At 40.1% G+C, this 21,477-nt stretch overlaps 1 protein-coding gene across 3 annotated transcripts in view; it reads left to right on the forward strand.

Moving 5' to 3' along the window:
• Positions 1 to 16,525, forward strand: part of TSHR (thyroid stimulating hormone receptor) — a 67,315-nt gene extending 50,790 nt beyond the window's left edge. For 2 of the 3 annotated variants that reach the window (XM_018082340.1, XM_018082341.1), the window contains 3 exons: positions 585 to 662; positions 14,063 to 14,251; positions 15,075 to 16,482. In XM_018082340.1, coding sequence (XP_017937829.1) covers positions 585 to 662; positions 14,063 to 14,251; positions 15,075 to 16,482 — 1,675 coding nt within the window. Of the gene's footprint in view, positions 1 to 584; positions 663 to 14,062; positions 14,252 to 15,074 lie in introns of all 3 variants that reach the window. The other variant, XM_018082339.1, reaches the window with a different exon arrangement.
• The last annotated feature ends 4,952 nt before the right edge of the window (positions 16,526 to 21,477 follow it).

Below are 21,477 nucleotides of genomic sequence, written 5' to 3' on the forward strand. Positions count from 1 at the left end.
TTTTAAAGCATTTAAAACTTTTATCAAACTCAAAACACAGAGGAAATTATTTTCCTGTTTGTTCATGATTTGCTAGCTTGGTTGGTTAAAGCATGATACTAATAATGCCAAGGTTGTGGGTTCAATCCCCGTATGGGCCTTTCACTTAAGAGCTGGACTCGATGATGCTTGTGGGTCTCTTCCAACTCAGAATATTCTGCTGTTCTGTAACAATGTAATTCCCCATACCTCATTCTGATAAAAGAAATCAAAACTATTTCACCTCAGCATCACACATATGTACCTGAAGATACAGTGTGCATGCATGTGTCCTTATTATGTGTATGACAATGATAAAAAATATATTAAATAAATTAGGAACTTTATTAATTGAGGAATTTAATTTATTTTAAAAATGGAAAACCTGTTTTTGTTTCTTGGGTACATAGAAAATGAACTAACTGATTATGCTTAAATATGCTATTGGGGTAGGATGACCCTTATACATACTGTTTTTGTAAATCTGTTCAGGCAAGTAAACTGGAGATCTCCTGTAACCTATGGATAACTATTTCCACATCACTGTGTTTTGTTTGTTTCTGCAGCTATCTGCACAAGAACAAATACCTGGAAGTTATCAATGATGATGCATTTCTGGGAGTGCACAGTGGACCAACTCTACTGTAAGTAGAAGAAAATGAAGTAGAGAAATCTTTAAAAATAATACTATTTTAGGTTGCACTTTCTTTCCAACCATTAGGAGCAGAGCAGCAGGGATGGGAATAGCATGTTTACAAAAATAATACCAGCAATAGAAGCTGTGCTTTAGGGAACTGATTTATAAAATGCTTGTATCTTACAGTACATACACCGTTCCTACCAATTTTTCTTTTGAAAGATTCTGTACTACAATCTGTTTTACAACTGTACAACTGTAATATAAAATAAGGACCCTAGTAGCACACATGTAAAGGAAACTGAAAGAGATGAAAAAATAATTTTAGACAGAAAAATACTTACTTCTGCTGCTGTCTTTTCTTCTTTCTCATGTAATTTGCTTCCAGTCTGATTTTATAGTTCTCTAAAGAACTTTTCACTAAAATTAGTAATCATAATTCAGAATGAAAATAAAAGCTTTAAAGAAGAACTTCTTGAAGAATCATGTTCCCTGGCTCAAATCATGTAGTATGTAATGTAGAGCACACGACTGATCACAAGGAGAACTGAAATACTGAAAGAGGGACATCCTCCTCCACTGCAAAACCAGATGGTGCTGGCAGTGCTCAGTCCATATAAGAATAACTTTTACTTTCTGCTCTTCAGGAAAATAGCATATTCATGGCAGAATAACAGTGCATTGTTCACAGAAGGATCCTAGTAGCTAGTTACAATAACAAAAGGTGCAGAAGATATTATTTTTCTTCCAGAATCTTTCCAACTCTAGAAAATCAGGCTGGCTACCAACAACATAGGAAACTAAAGCAGAAGTTTTACTGATCATAATCAATTTATGCTAAGAAGAATTGTGTCTATGCTGTGCAAAATTGCAACAGATCTTTGATGGCAAGGTCATCATCACACCTCTGGTTCTCTCTGCTCCCCATATCTCAAGTTAGATGGATTCCAAGGTCTGTGTGCGAATGGTAGCCTGTCTTCTGCTTCAGTCACCTAAATTACATTGTCTTCTGGGGTGAAGAGGAAGATCTGGCTGCAAGCCCACCTTTCAGGACCACATCCTTCCTCAATACCTTTACCACAAGGTCCACCAAAGTTATTAGCAGAGTCCTCGGAAACATGAGACCAGTTCTGGGAAATACCAGGTTTTCCTTTCACTGGTGTGAGGGGAGAGAGAGTCATATGTCTGAAGCAGATACCTTAAATAATTGGACATTAGAAGGGCAGTCCATAATAATCATAGAATCATAGAATCTTCAAGGTTAAATGAGACCTTTAAGATCATCTAGTCCAACCATCAACCCAGCACTACCACTGTAACCCCCAAACCACTAGGGAAGGGGGTCCAGAGGGAGGGAGGGAACTAGTCCAGACCTCTTCATTTGGAGCTGCAAAATCCTTGGGATGCAGATGTGTATGAGAAGAATAGGTAAAGGCAGTAACACACAGCACTGTGTCCCTCAGGATACTGTCCAACATAAACATGCCTTTTTGTTTTTTCCTATCACTGACTCACCTGAGAGATAAACCTCAGTTGTGTCATGAGTGGTCAGATCCTGAGACAGCAGAGAGATGGTAGTATTTTCTGGCTATGTCTTAAAAGTTAGACATTTTGTATATGAAAAGCACAGTCAAAGCCCTAGTTCAACATCAGGAGAAGAACTGGCCATCTAGGCAGAGCAAAGTAGTGTGTTCAGGAAGCAGAAGGCAACAAATCAAGAGAGAAAGCTGAGAAAGCTCACAAAGGGGCTGTTCAACTGCCTGTCTGTGGTGGCTGTTGCTCCTCTTCCTCCCTGTTGGTTGCATCACCTTCATTTCCACTGCTTCTGCTTTCAGAAGGGGTCAGGCTACCTACCCCTGAACTAGAATGGCCATGGTCAGAGAACTGTGATAGAGGCTGGGTTGGTGACATGGCAGCCTTCTCTTTATTAGTATTTGGATAATAAGGCATTTTTCTGAATATTGCAGATGGCACCTTTCTCATTTTGTTCCTGACCAGAAAGACATTTTTCAGTTGATAGAACTTTACCTGGATTTCCATTACATATTTCCATTATGATATTACATGGTCACAATAAATACAGTCTCCAAGCAAGGTGCACTCTTCTGTTATATTTGGGGTGTCGTACAGCTCCCAAACATAGCACTGCACATCTTCCCTCTGAGGCTACAGGTGCACAATGGGTTGAAAAGCTGCTTCCTAGGGATGGGAGAATACAAAATATTGAGGATCTTAAGTCAAAGGGAGCTGAGAGCTTGCAGCAGCACAGATCTTTGACTCTTTTGACTCCAACTTTGGTTACTGTGGGTATTTAAAGCACCAGTGTTGTTATTGTTATGCTAGACACATGAACAAGTTAAGATGCTGCTAAGAGTTGTGGGTTAATCATATGCAATAATAACACTGCCAGGTAAGCTCCCTCTGCAAGGGCTAACTGTGAGATGTGTGAGCTACATGATACCTCTTGGTTTAGGGGCTAGAGATGACTTCCTAGGATATACATATTTAACTGTAAAGAACTTCCCTCTTATTCTGTGTTTTCAAGTTAGATCTCTCAAATGACTTGAATTTTTTCTAATCTTCTACAATTATTGTGCTATCCTAGCTACCACTGATCCTCAATCTCAGGATGTTTTATAACAGCCAGCTATCCATCTCCTATTTGAATGATATATCTCCATGGCTAATAAGAGTTCTAGTAGCACTTACAACTAAAGAGAAATAGTGTCATTACAGAGAGAAGTATTGCTTTTCAAAGGCAGAAAGCAAAAAACGGCACATAAGCATAGGAAATCAAAAGTGATTTAAAAAGCCAGAGTATTTCACATCATGGTATTTTGATATACTAGTCCTAAGCTAAAGATTTTAATACGGTGTCACAGTTTAACCCTGGTCTGAATCTCACGTCCACACAGCTGCTGACTCACCCCTGCACCCAGCTGGACTGGGGAGAGAACTGGAAGGGTAAAAGTGAGAAAACTCATGAGTTGAGATAATTACAGTTTAATAATTAAAAAAAAACCACATTGAACCCACATACACACACAAAAAAACCAAAACACAAACCAGAGGGGGAAGAAAGCAAACCAAACCCAAGAACAACAAGTGATGCAACAAAACCAATTGCTCACCACCAGCCTATTGATGCCCAGCCAGCCCCCAAGCAATAGCAGTCCTGGCAAACTTCCACCCAGTTTTTATTGCTGAGCATGATGTGATAAGGTCTGGAATATCCCTTCATCAGTTGGGGTCAGCTGTCCTGGCTGTGTCCCCTCCCAAATTCTTGTGCACCCTCAGCCTCTTCGCTGGTCAGATGGTGTGAGGAGTAGAAAATGCCTTGGTTCAGTGCAAGCACTGCCCAGTGGTACCTGAAACATCCCTGTATTATCAACACAATTTGCACTCACAAATCAAAAACATAGCCTCATACTAGCTGCTGTGAAGAAATTTAACTCTATGCCAGCCAAACCCAAAACAGAGTGGAAATCTAATATTTATTGTTGTGTCACATCAATGGCCACTAATATCTCCCACAGGAAACAGAAATGTTCTTGGAATTAGTGCCTTAGTGTACACCCTGCACTATACCATCATGATCAATATTAACGAGTCATTTACAGAGAGACCAGAGATTTGTTAACTTGCATAACAGTCTGAGAAGTCTGACCAATACAGCCTGTCCATACTCCTTGGGCAGCATAAACAGCTTGGCTTATTATAAGAAATAATTTGTTAAGTCATTTTTGCTTCAGGCACTTAGCTGTTGTTAGCTGGCCATTGGATACTCCTCAAAAAGAAAGTTCTACTTTCAAAACTGTTTTGCCTTGAAATTTAACTCTATGGAAAATTATTGTGAGAATATTGCTTTTTTATTGGAGCAATGAATGGCACTGCTTATAATGGGAGCAGCCTGCAGAAAAAAACTAAAAAAAAAAAGAAAAAAAGGAACATTTACAGATCTCAAAAGAGAAACTCTGTCTTGCCTCCCCTAGCAAGCTGGAAGAACTAATTGTCTGGAGTTCCCTTTATGCACTCTTGAACTGAGATAAGAATTTATGGTTGATGGAACATCTGCCCCACAGATGGTGCTTTTTTCTGATTAGAATTTCAGCAGCAACAGCAAACTTAAAGGCTGAAATACAGACCATGGATCCACCCTAATGGAGTAATATTCCATTTGACCTTAAAGAAAACCAATGAGAAAGATTTAACTACAAAGAATTATGCCTGTCTATATCTTTGTTGTGTTAGTTTGGCCATGCTTTCAGACCCCCTAATTAGATGTTTTATTTAAGTAGATATTGAAAAGTTAGGTAATTTTTTTTTCAAATTTTCAGTTTTTCCCTGCAAAGGAAGCAGAGAGTCAGTAATTCTGGTTCCTTTGTCACTGATGTATACCCAGATGTATACAGCATCTTCATAGATGTATACACAGATTGCTCCCTTTAGAAAACTATTTTAACAGGATAATAACAGTACATTGTTCTTCATCTGAAAATGAAATCTTGGCAAGGATGCAGCAATTCAGCAGACCTGATTTACTAAATGCAATGAGAGCTGCATGAGAGCTTTTGCCCAGAGCAAAAGTTCAACAGAGTACAACAAAAATACAATCAGGCTCATTAGTCAAATAGCTTTTACAAAACACACAGTCCAAACTCAAAACATTACAGTCACACAAGATATATATGATTAGTTAATTCTCTGCAATTCTCCCAATCTAAGAATGGGTCCTACCTCAGGAGATTCTGTTGTTCCTGCCACTGGGCACAAGCAAGTCTTCAAGCAACAGGAGCACTCTGCATTCTGCTAATTAAACAATGTAAATTTGTAGATTTAAAAAAATCTTTCAGTAGAGAATAAAATAATATCTATAGTCTAAGCCCATCTATTATATATTTATTATATATTTTATGCTTTTTTAACTATTGTAATACTCAGAAATTGGTATATGATTAGGCAAAAATTCTCAATTGTACTGTGATGCAATCAGTCTCTTTTTCTTAATTATCTGTCTTTTAAATAATCAGTACTACTTGATTTCATACTACAACTGCAGCTTACAGCAATGAAAAGGATTGTTGGCAAAAGCTATTATCTCTTATATCTCCTCTGACTTCATAAAGTCAACAAAGAATTAGACCAAAAAATAATAACTCAGGAAAAAAGAAATAAAATTTGAATATCTAAATATCTGTTTAACACTTCTATAATATACAGTTGGTTCAGAAAACAACATCTCTGAAATCAGAAGCTGTATTTTATTCCCATGTTTATCTGAAGCTCTCTACAGTCTCTTTAACATTTAATCTAATGTGTAAATTTCATACAAGATAAGGAACAGCCTAGAAGTGTCACATGAGATTTATAAGAAAACATGTGAGGACAAAACAAACCAGCTATCAAGCCAATGTCAAAAGTGGTTGAGAGCACTTTGGTTACTGTTACTCCCCACAGTGTAGAGCTCCAGCTGCTGCAGACAGACCACTTCCAGCACCTGAGTGAGCTCTAGACCATGGCTATTTAAAAGCTAAAGTCTGGTCTGGATCTAGGCTAGAAGTGAATGTTGCTTGCCTCCACCATAATCCTGAACATTTGACACCTTCCACAAGGAGTGTGGTTGCCCAGTTTCAGTAATCAGCCTTGTGGGTATTTGTCAAAGGCCCTGTAGAAGTCCCAGGAGACTCTGAGCAGATCTTAGGCACAACAGGCAAAGCAGTTTGCAAGGCAGGACTTATTTTTACAAAAGCCCTTTACATGCTGACTTTTCCCAGGTATGTGATATTAGCTGGTGGCTCATTTGCTGCCTTTCTGCAGGGGAGCTAAGTCGGAGGTTGCACAAGAGAATGGGCAAGAGGTCTGATGGACTTGTCAAGAGGATTTGTCTCAAACTGAAGTGACTATAAAAGAGGCTAGGCAGGAAATTGTGATAATGAATGATAATGAGTCACAAGGACTGGATGGTTTTCACCAGAAAAGTTCTGAAGCAGCTGAAGGAGGAAGTAGTTGAATTACAGGATCACAGAATTGTTAGGGTTGGAAGGGATGTCTGGAGATCATCAAGTCCAACCTCTTCACAATATAACTCTTCTGTGCAATGTAAGCTTTGCTGTGTTTAAACAACATCTTAGTTATCAATATTATTAGATATTAATGAGACTGACCTAACTGCAGTCAGTTCCCATTTTCCTGAGCAGACCAAAATCTGTATTGATCATCTTTGACTGACTGGGACTGACCATACTTGACTGATCAGGACTTGGTAACCAGTGAAAGGATGAGAGGAAATGGCCTCAAGTTGCTCCAGGGGAGGTTTAGATTGGATATTAGGAAAAAAAAAAATCACAGAAAGAGTTGGAAGTGTTCAAAAAACATGTGCATATGGCAGTTGATGGCATGGTTTAATGGTGAACATGGTGGTGGTGCTAGATTGATGGTTGGACTTGATCATCTTAAAGGTCTTCTGGAACCTTAATGATTCTATGACTCTATACAATGGCACACTACAAAGAAATCTTCTAGGAAAATGTGTTTTCTATAACAATGCAGACACAGATACTATAGTACTGGCAAACTCCAGCTACTCGGATTCACATAGCTCTGAAGATGGTTAATTTATAAACCTTATCAATCCCATGCTTTCCAGTTTGAAGACATCTGCTGTGCTGCTTGAAGTAGATTGTGAATCTCAATAGAAAATCATCAAGACTAGATTTGTAAGGTAAAAAAATTCCTGACAATCCCACATTTTCCTCTTGGCCAGCTGACATACACTTCATCACTAACTGAGTGTGGGCCTAGGTAGAGTAACATTATAAGAAGTTATCTTCCACTGGGAGACAAATTATCACCAGACTCCCAGGAGGCTTTTCGATTTGCAATAGAGTGGTACAGAGAGGTCACAAGACTTTTTGGTGGCAGCCACCATACCAGCAGTTTAGAGACTTCCTAAACTAGGAATTTTGGAAACTTCCAAACTTCTGAGCCATTGTGCTTAATAAGGTCCATGGATGGGACCAACTATCTGTTGTTAGCTCTGCAATAGGATTAATCCTAAATCAACAAGAACTTCAGCGCAGCTATGCCTGTACCTTTTACCCAAGCTCCCCAGTGTAAAACAAGCAGAGTGCTTGAAAACACCACCTGCAATACCTAACTGCTTAAATACAAACCCTATGCACATACACAAAAGACTTCAAAGGATTCAGTAAGATAGAACAGAAATTACATAATCTTATTACTAATTCTTCCAAACCCTTTCTTCTCACTGAACAGATCTTTCTTGATAACACTCTGAGTTGCCACAGGCTTTGTATGTTCACCTCTGCTCCCTGGGAAATTGCCTCCCTCTCAGCCCTGGGCTGGCTGCTCCCTTCTGCTCGCAGCTCTCTAGAAGCTGCAGTTCCCTTCCCTGCGCATTCAGGGCCCCGGAGAAGCTCCTCTCAGCAGCTATTTCCAAGGCAAGAGCCCTTGTCCCCTAGGGTGTTCCTCCTGACCCAGCCATTTCTGAGGGGAACATTACACAACAAAACAAAAATGTATATATATTGTTCTTCTCATTACTTTGGTTTTTTGACCTGCACAATGAACCATGGCAATGACTTTCACAATGGAATGATGCAGTTTTGTGAAAAGATTACACCTTTTTTTAAGTCTTATATTCTTAGGTCTCCCAAAACTCATCTCACAAGACTGAATAATCATTACCAATATGCATGGCACTGTAGTCTACTACTGCTCCCAGTCATAGCTCTTTCCAAGAGAAAAGTCCTTATTTGCTCCTTATTACTTCATATATAAACAACTTGCTATTTCTATCATCCTAGCTGTAGCTTTTCATACTCTAATTGTAAGTGCATATAGTATTTTTAGAACTGCATATAATATTTGTTAGTCATATTAGATTTTCAAAGTGAAATTTTTCTGTTCTATTTTCTAGTTCTTTCCTGAAACTTCTTAGCATTCATTCTCTTTAACATTACTGAAAGCACTGACCTGACATTTGTAGAGGACTCAAAGATCTTTCCAGAGTGCTAGCCAAATTTAACCCCACTGTCATCCTTGTACAGTTAAAATTTCTTGATCCTAAATGCACTTTACATTCATCAATATTGAATCATATCAATTATTTTACTGCTCAGTCACACAGTATTGCAGGAGCCTTCTACTTCTTTAGACAATCACCTTTAGTTTTCACTACCTTGTATGACTTTGTGTCAGAAACAAGCTTTGTTGCAGCTATTCTCATTTTCTTTCCAGACAGTTCATGAGTATTTCAGTAGTACCGGTGCTAGCCTAGACTCTGTAGACCCTGCTGCAATGACCTGTACATTCAGATACCAATTAATTTTCCATTCTTCCTCTAGTATGAAAAATTGTCACCTGTTCTCAGGCTTTTCCCCTACTCTTTTATCTTTTAATTAATTCAGGAGAGCCATTCCCTTTGACACATAACAGATTAGTTACCTCAACAGCCCTTGATATCTGATTTTGTAAAGGCTTTTCAGAAATCTCAATTCAATGCACAAACGGAATCACCTTTCTCCATAGCTTGTGCCAGTACATCTTCAAAGAACTCCCAAGAGTTTGTGAGGTATCACTTTGCTTCCAAAGAGTCTCAACATCTCCCATCACACAGCATTTAACCACGTTACCTACTTGCAGATAGCTGCCACCACCATGAGGACTTGATGGACACCTGTGAGAGTTGCTGAAAGGCCAGTCTTGTCTTGGTAAGATCTATTCCAAGATCTAGTTTACCAAGATATTTTGCTCTAGAAGGAGAGTTCTATAAAATGTTTCAAAAGAGAAAAAGGATCTTAGCTCACAAGTTAGCAGGGGTCATCGTGGGAGCTTTAAATTACATTTGAAAGGGAACAGGGGCATAGCCAAGCTCAACAGAGATAAGATATGGGGACAGCTATAGCAACCACCCAAGGAGCAAAGGGAGACTTAAGAGGGAATATAAGCATCCAAAGATATAATCTCAAGACAGGACTACGGGGCATCCCTTTGCACCCCTCCCGGGATATTGACACAATCAAATACTTCTTTAAAGTGCCTGTATATCAACACACGCAGTGGAACAAACAGGAGGAACCAGAGGTCTGTGTGTTGTCACAGGGCTTTGATCTCCTGATTAGAGACATGGTGGGACAGCTCGCATGACTGGAATGCTGTCATGAAGGGCTACATGCTATTTAGGAGAGACAGATCGGGAAGGCGTGGTGGTGGAGTTGCCCTCTATGTGAGGCAACACTTGGAACGTATCAAGCTCTGTCTTGGACAGATGATGGGGAAGTTGAGAGCTTATAGGTTAGGATAAAAGGGTGACATAATAAGGCTAACACTGTTGTGGGTGTTTGCTACAGGCCACCTGATCAGGAGGTGGAAGTGGATGAGGCCTTCTACAGGCAGCAGAAGAAGCAGCCTCAGGGTCACAGGCGCTGGTTCTTGTGGGGAACTTTAACTACCCTGACATCTGCTGGAGAAGTAATACAGCAAAGCACAAATAGTCCAGGAGGTTCCTGGAAAGTGTTGATGTGAACTTCCTGTCAGGTAGTGGAGGATCTCACAAGGAATGGTGTGCTGCTCAATCTTATACTAAAAAACGGGGAAGGCCTTGTTGGAGATGTGAAGGTTGGGTGCTGGCTTGGCTGCAGTGACCATGTGATCGTGGAATTCAGTATCAGGTGAGGAGGGAACATGGCAGCAAGTAAGATTACAACCATGGACTTCAGGAGAGCCCTGGGAAGAAGAATCCCATGGGAGCAGGTTCTGTGGGGAATAGGGGTCCAAGAGAGTTGGTTAATATTCAAGGATAACCTTCTCTAGGCTCAAGAATGATGTATCACAATCAGCAAGAAACTGGGCAAAGTGGGCAAGAGACCTCTGTGGATGAACTCCTGCCATTACTCAAGCATAAGCTGGATCAGACCACTTGGATGAACATAGAGAGGTTATCAGAGTAAGTAGAAATGAGATAAGGAAGGCCAAGGCCCATCTGGAATTAAATCTGGCCTGGGATGTCAAGGACAAGAAGGGCTTCTTCAAATACATCAATAACAAAAGGAAAACTAAGGGTAGCGTGGGCCTGTTACTAAATAGGGAGGGGGGCCCTGGTAACAGAGGACATAGAGAAGGCAGAGTTAATGAATGCCTTCTTTGCATCAGTCTTCACTGACAAGAACAGCCCTCAGGAATCTTTGACCCAGGAGACCAGGATAAAGCAATGTTGGATCAGAAAACACTTAGGCAGACTTGACATCCACAACTCCATGGGCCTTTACAGGGTGCATCCATGAGTTGGGAGAGAGTTGGAAGACAGCATAGCAAGGCAGCTCATGATCATCTTTGAAAGGTCATGGAGATCAGGAGAGGTGCCTGAGGACTGGAAGAAAGCAAACATCACCCCTGTCTTCAGAAAGGGAAAGAATGAGGGCCCAGGGAACGAATGAGGGTCCAGGGAACTACCAGCCAGTCAGCCTCACCTCAGTACCTAGAAAGGTGCTGGAGTGCCTCATTCTGCAGGCCATCTCTATCCACATGGATGACAAGATGATCAGACTAGTTAGCAGAGATTCACTAAAGGTAATTCATGCTTTACCAACCTGATTGCCTTCTACAATGAAACAACTAACCTGGCTGAATGAGGGGAAAGCAGTGGATACTGTCTACCTCAATTTCAGCAAGGCTTTTGACACTGTCACAATACTCTCATACACAAACTGAGGAAGTGTGGACTGGATGAGTGGACAGTGAGGTGGATTGAGATCTGGCTGAACAGCAAAGTTTGGAGGGTTGTAGTCAGTGGCAGAGGGTCCAGTTGGAGGCCTGTCACTAGTGATGTCCCCCAAGGTTCAATACTGGGCACAGTATTGTTTAACCTATTCATCACTAACTTGGATGGAGGGGAAGACACCTCCTCAGCAAGTTTGCTGACAACACCAAGCTGGGAGGAGTGGCCGTGTCCCAGAGGGCTGTGCAGCCCTTCAGAAGGACCTTGACAGGTTGGAGAGATGGGCAGAGAAGAACTGCCTGAAATTCAAAGGCAAATGCAGGGTCCTCACCTGGGGAAGAATAACCCCAGGCACCAACACAGGCTGGGGGCCAACCTGCTGGAAAACAACTCTGCAGAGAAGGACCTGGGGGTCCTGGTGGACAACAAGCTGTCTGTGAGCCAGCAGTGTGCCTTTGTGGCCAAGAAGGCCAATAGTATCCTAGGGTGCACTAGGAATAGCATTGGCAGCAGGTCATGGGAGGTGATCTTGCCCCTCTACTCAGCCTTAGCGAGACTGCATCTGGAGTGCAGTGTCCAGTTCTGTGCTCCTTACTACAAAGGAGATATGGTGCTCCTGGAACAGGTCTGATGAAGGGCTACAAAGACGATTAAGGGACTGGAACATCTCTCATACACAGAAAGGCTGAGGGAGCTGGGCCTGTTCAGCCTCAAGAAGAGGCAACTAAGAGGGGAGCTCATCAATGTCTTTAAGCATCTGAAGGGAAGGCATCAAGAGGATGGAGCCAGGCTTTTCTTGGTGGTGCCAAGCAATAGGACAACAGGCAATGGGCAGAAACTAGTGGACAGAAAATTCCACCTGAAAACAAGGAAGAACTTCTTCACTGTGCAAGTGACTGGACCAAATTGCCCAGAGAGGTTGTGGAGTCTCCCACTGAAGATGCAATCTTGTGCAATGTGCTTCAGGATGATGCTGCTTGAGTGGGGAGGTTGGACCAGATGACCCACTGTGGTCTCTTCTAACCTTGCCCATTCGGTAATTCTGTGGAAATGAGGACATTACTGAAAAATGAAAAGACCACTAAGTTGAGTAAGGGACTGGAGCATCTGTCATAGCAGGATAGGCTGAGAGAGTTGGAAATGCTTAGTCTGGAGAGGAGTCAAGGAAACCTTATCAATGTGTATAAATACTTGGAGGGTGGATGAGGTACTGGGAAGACAGAGTCAGGGTCTCAGTGGTGTTCAGTGATGGGACAAGACGCAATAAGTGCAAACTGAAATAGAAAAAAGTCCATTTCAACATAAAAAAATAATTTCTTTACTGTGAGAGTGGTCAAATGATGTAATACACTGCTAGAGAGGCCGTGGAGTCTCCAGTCCTGGAGACAGTCCTCTGAGCTCAACTTGACCCTGTTTTGAGCAAGGAGGTCAAACTGGATGATCTGGAAACTCAACTACTCAGTGATTCTTTAGAAGCTAAAATGATAGCAGGCAGCATTCAGAGTCTTATAAGAGCCACTTCAGGAACTTGTTAGAAACATATCAAAAAGGACTCCAGAAAAACAAAAAAGAATTTTATGCAGTTGAAATCAACTAGTTGTGACATAGTCAAATACATATGATAGCAAAGAAGCTTTTAGAAGTAAAAAAGCCCTCCTACAAAAAGGAGAAGCAATTACTAACTCAATTTAAAAACAAATACAAGCAAATCAAAAGGAGGAAAAAAACCAAAACAAACCCAAGTGTTTTAGGTATTTAGAAGTTGTTTAAAGCATAAAATTAGTACTAGTTTTCTCTTAGGTGCAAGAAACTAGCCAGTGGGTAAGACTTCTAGAGGGATAAGAACAGCACTCTTAAAAACCAATGCACAGAAAAAAGCTGAATTTATTATTTATTATTAGGGTGTTCATGATAAAAGTGCTAAAGTTTCTACACTAGAACCCTTTTCACAGGGTTTATTTCTTCACAGAGTGTAACTCTTGAGAACATCTTGACTTCAAGAGTCAGTAGAAGAGGTTTTGGGACAAAAAAAAACTGAGTAGAAAACACTATCAGGACTAGATAACATTCACCTGGCTGTTCTAAAGGAAAGCCACCTTCCCCATCAATTGTCTGCTGATGTGGTACTGAGTCCACCTCAGCAGTCAAGTAGAAAGCAACAAACATAATACTCAATTTTCTGAGATATTCAGGATGGACTAAGAAGATTTTAATTTCCGTATATAAAGAATATTCTTTTAGTAATTGCAGTACTTTCTATTGAAGTGTGCTAAGAGATTAAAATGAGTCTAAAGAAGTCTAAGGGCATATAGCTCTTCCAGTGGAAGATGTGACTTCTTTAAAGAATTTTTAAAGCTTTGTGTTTGCATATGCACCTGTCTCTGGCTGGCTTTAAATGTATAATTTTAAAAGTCATGATATTTCTTTATAATTCATATTCTGCTCTATGAAACATTAAAGACAAGAGCTTTAAAAGATAAAAAAATCACAGAGAAATCATAACTTACTTGAATTTGAATGGTATCTGAACTTAGCAAGGCAATATGCAACCTCCACCTACTCTGGATTTGATTTCTGCTGTAGAATTCTGTGAAACTCCTGAAGTACTGTAAGAATCTGAAAAAATTCAGTGAATATTCTGACATTTGTCTTTTTCTTCCTTTACCTAGGGATGTCTCCAGAACAGCTATCTCTAACCTTCCAGCCAAAGGAATGGAAAGCCTAAAAGAACTAATGGCCAAAAATACATGGACTTTAAAGAAATTACCAGCTGTAAAGATATTTCTTCAGATAATGCGAGCTGACCTATCATACCCAAGTCACTGTTGTGCTTTCAAGAGCTGGAAAAAAAAAAGTGGGTGAGTTTCACTGTCATTCTTTTTTTAAGTTTGAAAGTAAAGACAATGTTTTATTATTAATATAAAATTACATCTATTGCCACTTTTGTTACAATTTTTTTGAGGTATAGATGATGCTCTTTGAAACAGAGATTACAATTGCAAACTGGCGGGAAAAGGAATGTTTTGTAGGACCTTTTCCAGAAGTTCCTCCTCTTGTTGAGTTCAGAATTAAAGAGAAAGAAAAAAGAAAAGGATACAGTGCTGTAGCAAGACCTAGAGAAAAGTGTGGGAGGGATTACAGCCTCAAGTCTCATACTTTTTTAAACTGAAAAGCTTTTGACTACTGAAAAAGTTTTCACTAGAAATACAGCTGCATCACACGGTAAAGTACAGTGATCCAAATCACCACACTGCTAGTTAGCTGTAAACAACCTACAGAACAGAGATTAAACTGATGGAAGTTTTGAGAGAAATTGATTTGTGAGCAACAGTGAAAACAGAAATGCTGTATTATCTAAGAAGTTATAAACAGTAGATTAATGTCTTGTTACATACTGAGAACGTAGATCCCAAAAAGGAAGAGGAATTATGGATACTAAACAAGTCAAATTACTACCAGAGACAGCTGATAGCAACACAGAAAGTAAAAATATAGTTAAAAAGAAAAAAGCCCAGAAGTGCTCAAGCTTATTGTACACTATATGTTCTGTTAACAGAAATATATCCAATCACATGTTTATAGCTATGTTTTCATTTGTGATGGTTTGAAGTGTTCCCTTTGATTACTGTGCTCCAGTCTGACTATAAACATGAGAAATTATTTTTCCTGCTACTCTTTCAGGATCCTGGAGTACCTGACTTGTAACCAGAGCGGCAGCCACAGCTTTCATAAGAGATCAGTCAAAGCTCTCAGAGGTCCATTTTACAGAGATTACGCAGAAGAATACACAGATCACGTCGATCCTGTGTATGACACAAACACCAAGTTCACGAATTTTCACGAAAATCCCCATTATTACATTTTCTCGGAAGAACATGGAGAAGGAAATCTTGGCTTTGGCAAAGAGCTCAAAAACCCTCAAACGGAAGATGTCCAGACCTTTGACAGTCATTATGACTATCCTGTCTGTGGAGGCAATGAAGATGTAATATGCACACCAGAGCCTGATGAGTTTAATCCCTGTGAGGATATAATGGGATATCCATTTCTGAGGATTGTGGTGTGGTTTGTGAACCTGTTTGCCATCCTAGGTAACATTTTTGTCCTTTTTATCCTTCTCACCAGCCATTATAAACTGACTGTACCACGCTTTTTGATGTGTAACTTGGCTTTTGCTGACTTTTGCATGGGGTTATATCTCCTCCTGATCGCCTCAGTTGATCTCTACACCAGGTCAGAGTACTATAACCATGCCATAGAGTGGCAGACTGGGCCCGGTTGCAACACAGCTGGCTTTTTCACAGTCTTTGCTAGTGAACTTTCTGTGTACACACTGACTGTGATCACCCTGGAGCGCTGGTACGCCATCACATTTGCCATGCGCCCAGATCGGAAGATTCGCCTCCGGCACGCCTTGGTGATCATGCTAGGAGGGTGGCTCTCATGCATTCTGCTTGCCTTATTACCACTGCTTGGGGTCAGCAGTTACAGCAAAGTCAGCATCTGCTTGCCTATGGACACTGAAACACCAGTGGCTGAAGCCTATGTTGTCTTTGTTTTAATATGTAACATTATTGCTTTTGTCATCATTTGTGCCTGCTACATAAAAATCTATGTAACTGTGCGAAACCCTCAGTACAAGTCAGGGGACAAAGACACCAAAATTGCCAAGCGAATGGCTGTGTTGATTTTCACAGACTTTCTGTGCATGGCTCCCATCTCTTTCCATGCTTTATCTGCCATTATGAACAAACCGTTGATAACTGTCACCAATTCCAAGATTTTGCTCGTACTTTTCTACCCCCTCAATTCTTGTGCCAACCCCTTTCTTTATGCAATTTTCACCAAAGCTTTTCGTAGAGATGTGTTTATCCTGCTAAGCAAGTTTGGTATATGTGAGCATCAGGCTCAAATCTACAGAGGTCAGACTATCTCAGCCAAAAACAGCAGTGGGTCATACGGGCAGAGGATCAGCCGAGGGATAGGTCAGATTCTCACAAGCATTCAAGACCCAGTCAACGATTACCTTCCTGCTGTAACAGTGCAGAACCAAATTCTCATGGAAGAATGCAAACAAACTGAGCTCTAACATCTTAAAAGTATCACAGCCAAAATCTGGTCAAGAGGTGATTGTGCATACAGTGAATCAAGTGAGAAGATAACATTCTCCATATCCTTTTTCCATAGGATATCCCTTGCTATGTCTAAAAGTACCTTCAGAGTGGTCTTCTTCTGGACAAGCCACTCATTTGAACCTCTTGTCTCACACTTTTATCAGTGCAGGTCAAAAGCTGCTGTTCTGATGATAATTCTCGAAGTAGATGTGAATACTTTTTCTAACTAGGAAAATTTATATATAAAAACTACTCAAATATAAAGTATACCCTAATCTAAAAAAAATTAAGGTAGCAGGAAACTAACAATACGACTTGGGGGTACTTACATGACTAAAAAAAGAACGAAGTTTTATAATTAAAATGAGATTAAAAAAAAAAAAAAGTTGAAGTTCTCAAACGCCTATGTATCAAAAGGTTCAATTTGTTTTCTAATAGCAAATTTCTAAAACTTTCACTAGGCCTAAAATGGAACAGATTTCTTCTGCTTCTGTCATCCTGACCTAAAACAAATCTAGCCTTTTGTTTGCCATTCTTGGTTTAGCTGGGTGAGGTGGAAAAAGAAGCTTCTTCATATGGCTATATAGTGGTATGTTTGTTTTGAAGATCATGCTACCCAGTCAAGTTCATAATGTTTGTATTTTTATTTTTTGATGACTGATCCAGTTTTTACCATACTCCAGTGCTGTTTAATCTCAGCATGTTTATTGCTCTGAAAACCCTGTAACTCCAGCTTTCTCACCACTACTGCTATCTCTGCTTACCTCTCTCTTACAGGGCTAGAATGACTTTCCCTTTAGCACTTACTATATTGAACTGCCTCAAATCTGCACTTAGATCACAGGAGTGGATCACCCCTTTGGGTTACTTCACTCCATACAGTTGCTGAATTGAAGGCTGACCTCCAGCTCCTTCAACATGTTTTAAGAACATCTATCTTGTAGTGAGATCTCTTATCTGACTTGTGTAATGTCTGAAGTACAACTACAAATCACATGGTTTGCTTCTGGTTGGCCACAGCCTGTCTGTAGCTTGGGCACATACTTTCCACACTGTGCTTAAGGAAATCCAAGCTTAGATACAAGGAACAACTCATTTGCTCTGGTCTTTTTCTCCAGTGAAGCACTAAAGCATCCTTCTACCATACCTGCTGCTAAATGGGGCCAGACCAAGATAAAGCTTGCTGTGCTCAGTTCATTCATACACCACAAACAAAAGAACTGGGGCCTGCCTCTCTACACCTCCTGCAGACATCAGGACTCAGGGTAGGAGCTGCTCTGCCCAGCTGGCTTGTTAACACTTGTGTGTCCTGAGTGCCAGCAGGATCAGATCTGTTCACAGCCAACTGCACAGACTAGCTCTGTAGATTGCTACCAAGATTACCATTGGTCATTTCACTCAGCTATCTGAAAGCCTTACCATAAGAACGGAGAACACTGCATGAATATTTGCCTTCAGGTAGGTATTGTAAAATTCATTTTTTAACATCTATACTGGTTTTAATGGAATTATAGTCTTTGAGGAACTATAATTAAAGTGAATAGACAATTGTCATATCTTTTATAATGTGAGCTAGTAGTATCCAAAAAAACACAATGGTCTAGCCCTTCAAACTGCTAGCTCCTACAGCTGGAAACGGAATGATTGCAAATGCCATGCACATGCTCTAATTCAAACTCAGTTTGATTCCTTACTTCTGGTTATAAACGAAAGCTGCCTCAGTGAGCAGAAACAAGGGCCTAGATTCACCAATTCCATGAGATGGTCTTATAGAAAATAATTAATCCATCACTGTTAATGCCATAAAAAAAAATCTACAGTATTGCATTTTAGATGAATTTAGCTGCTGGTTCTGGGGGAGGAGCACACTTCCATTTTTTTGTTTTCAGCAAACTTTGAAATCGATAATGATTTATGACCTCCCTTTCTGTAATCTGGACTCACCCAGTATTGAAACAGAAACATAGCTTCTTAAAGGTGCAGATCAGCAAAGTTCCCTATTTTTGAAATAGCTGCATCTGTGATGCTCTGGCTGTGCTGGAGAGTCCCACAGCAGTACTATGTTGAAGTACAACCCCACCCCCAGGTTCTGCCACCCTCCGATACTGGAATAACCATTAAAGGGAGAAAAAGTTTGCTGAGTGCCTTTAGTGTCTCAGCAGCAGCTCAGACAATCAAGTTCTAATGGACATTTATGCTACAGACTTCACAGATACCAGTGTACCAGCAGAAAAGAACATCCGAGCTTGAATCATATTCTTTTTCAGAAAGAGAGGAAAGACTAATCAACATTTACATTAAAAATGCTTTTAAAAGTAACACGGATCATTTATTTCAAACATCTCTTTACATTAAACCAGAATATTTGTTCCATGGAAATAAGTAGGACATTGGAATGATGTGGTATGTTGGACTGATGCAGGTTGCTTTTGAATTAATACAGCTTTTTGCTGTTACTAATGGAGGACAGATATATTTACACATTATTGAGCTTTTCTATCTCTCATGATTGCATATATATTATTGCCTATTAAAAGAATTACGCAATGTTGCTTTTATCAATGAAGTTTGATATTTCCAGTTTGTCTTGCTTATTCTTCCTTGTGTTTAACTTTAATATTTTAAAAGCTACTGGAAAGGTCCAGGCAATAGACTTTAAATAATTCATTTGTCAGACTTTTTCTTGTAAATGTTTGTATCCTACAGGTATTCTCTTCCATTTCTGCCCTCATCAATCCTTTCAGCCAATTTTGGTTTTGCGCACACCTTTATGTAATACTTGCTATTTTAAATCTGTCTGAGTAAGATGTATTATTTCTGGCATTTGGTAAGTATTTTCTCTAGAATACTTTAGAAATAATGCAGAGCATTGGAATAAAATGTTTTGTTCAAAAGTGGCTCAGCAAGTTTTTTCTGAAGGTTTTATAGTATTTTTTCTATGGAAGAAGTTAATACTATTTCTTTTGCACTCAACTTTGTTGTTCTCCTTGGTTGACCTACAGCTAAAAAGATTGACTGCACAACACACCGTCTGACATAGGTTTGGGTTTTTTCCCCTCCATCTTTAGCTGTGAGAGGGATGTCCTAAATGGTCATCTCAGACAGTTCAGCAGGGATAGAAAGGAAGGGTAGTAGTACTGCTGAGCTCCAAAACCATAATTAATTACATCCAGGACAGTCGGAATAATCACCTAACTGCCATGAGGTCCTCTTCAAAAAACTAAATCTGGAATCTAATCTTTTCATTTTCCTTTAAACTTAATGTCTATGGTCTGCCACAGGGACTAAGGATTGAATACTTCATGAGAAAACACTTACATACAATAAAGATTGTGTGGTGGACTCTACTGCAGGAACCCTCAGAATAACTAACCGAATCTGGCCATATGCAACATGAAATAAGATCTCTCCCTCCCACTAGGTCTTCCCTCAGAGCAAATATCCCTAGCCTCATATTTGTCAAAATTTATGCTGCCAAATTTTATGTTCCATAATTCTTATCAGTAGAGAGAAAAAAAAAAAAAGATTACTATCTTTGCTATATGGATCCTTGCATTACTTGAAAAAAAAAAAAAACAAACCACCAAAACTCCCAAACATGTGAGGGACAACTTCCACTGCTGAAAACTGTCAATGTGATCAAATATTGGCTATCTTCACGTACCCTCTCTGTCCCAAAAAAAACACCTGACTTTCACTATCTGTGCACCAATTACACCTGTGTCTCAGTCTGAGGAGACTGGAATGTTTGCTAAAGAGGATGAGTTACAAGGCAGACCGAACTCCTCTCTCTCAGCAATTGTAAATTCAAAATTAAGGGTTTTTAATCGAGGAAGTGTGGAAAAAACAGAAGAAATAACAACCCTTTATTAAAAGATACATGTATGTTGGCAAAAAACAGTAACAGAACACAAAAAAACTAGACAGTAGTCCTAGAAGAAAAAAAAAGGTCTGACTGAACACTTCTCTGTCCTTTAGCGCAGCCCTAACCGTGGCCAGCAGGGGGCGCTGTTGGGCTCTGGCGGTCACCACACAGGGAGGGGTCCGGGGGGGTCTCGGATCGTGGGAGAAGCGGAGAAGGAAATGGGGGACCCTTCCCTCAGTGGGAGGAAAAAGGGAAGGGAAGCAGTCCACTCCCATGGGACTCACCGCTGTCCCAGGTGACGGCATCTCAAAACTCCTTCTCTCCCGTGGGCATGCAACTCTCCAAAGAAACAGCCAGGCAAGTCGAAGCCAGCAGTCCGAGCTGACCAGGATGAGAAGCCAAAAACCAGATCCCCAGTCCCTCTCCCCAGATGCCTGCACACAGACCCCCGTCTCCCTCCGTTCAGTATGTGCATAAGGGACCTGGAAAAAGGACTGAACAGTAAGATAACAAAGATTGCTATAATATCAAGATATTCAGAGGAATAAGAAAAACAGATGGCTATGAAGAACTGTAGGAAGACTTCTTAAGACTGAACAAAGAGGAATTCAATGTAGATAAAGTGACACACTTGATTAAAAAACCACAAATTGATATCTTAAATTACATGCTCTGAGTTGACAACCCCAATTCAGGGACAGGATCAGTAGGCAAGTTCATGAAAATACCATCTTATGCTTCCTGAAGATTAAAAAAGAAAATCACATTATACTATTGGGAAAAGAGTAGAACAATAGAAAACTAATATAATGGAATTAGAAAAGTTTTAGATTAGGGTAGCAAGAAAAATGAAAGGCTTGGAATTACAGCTAAGGAATCACTAAGTAAAGTAGGAGCCCTCAGACTAGATGGGAAATGACAAAGCTCAGTGAAGTCAGGAGTAGCAGCTGAGTTGCTGAACTTCCTCTCAAAGGTTGCTGTGGGTCATAACATTTACATGGGTTTACAAAGAAACTGAAAATTCATGGAAGAGAAAGCTGAGGAAACATACTAAACCTCCAAAAACTGTAAGACTGGGGATGCTCCTGAACTGCAAATATTTGGC

This window comes from Manacus vitellinus, unplaced genomic scaffold, assembly GCF_001715985.3.
Source record: "Manacus vitellinus isolate BGI_N305 unplaced genomic scaffold, ASM171598v3 scaffold_6_pilon, whole genome shotgun sequence".
NCBI lineage: Eukaryota > Metazoa > Chordata > Aves > Passeriformes > Pipridae > Manacus > Manacus vitellinus.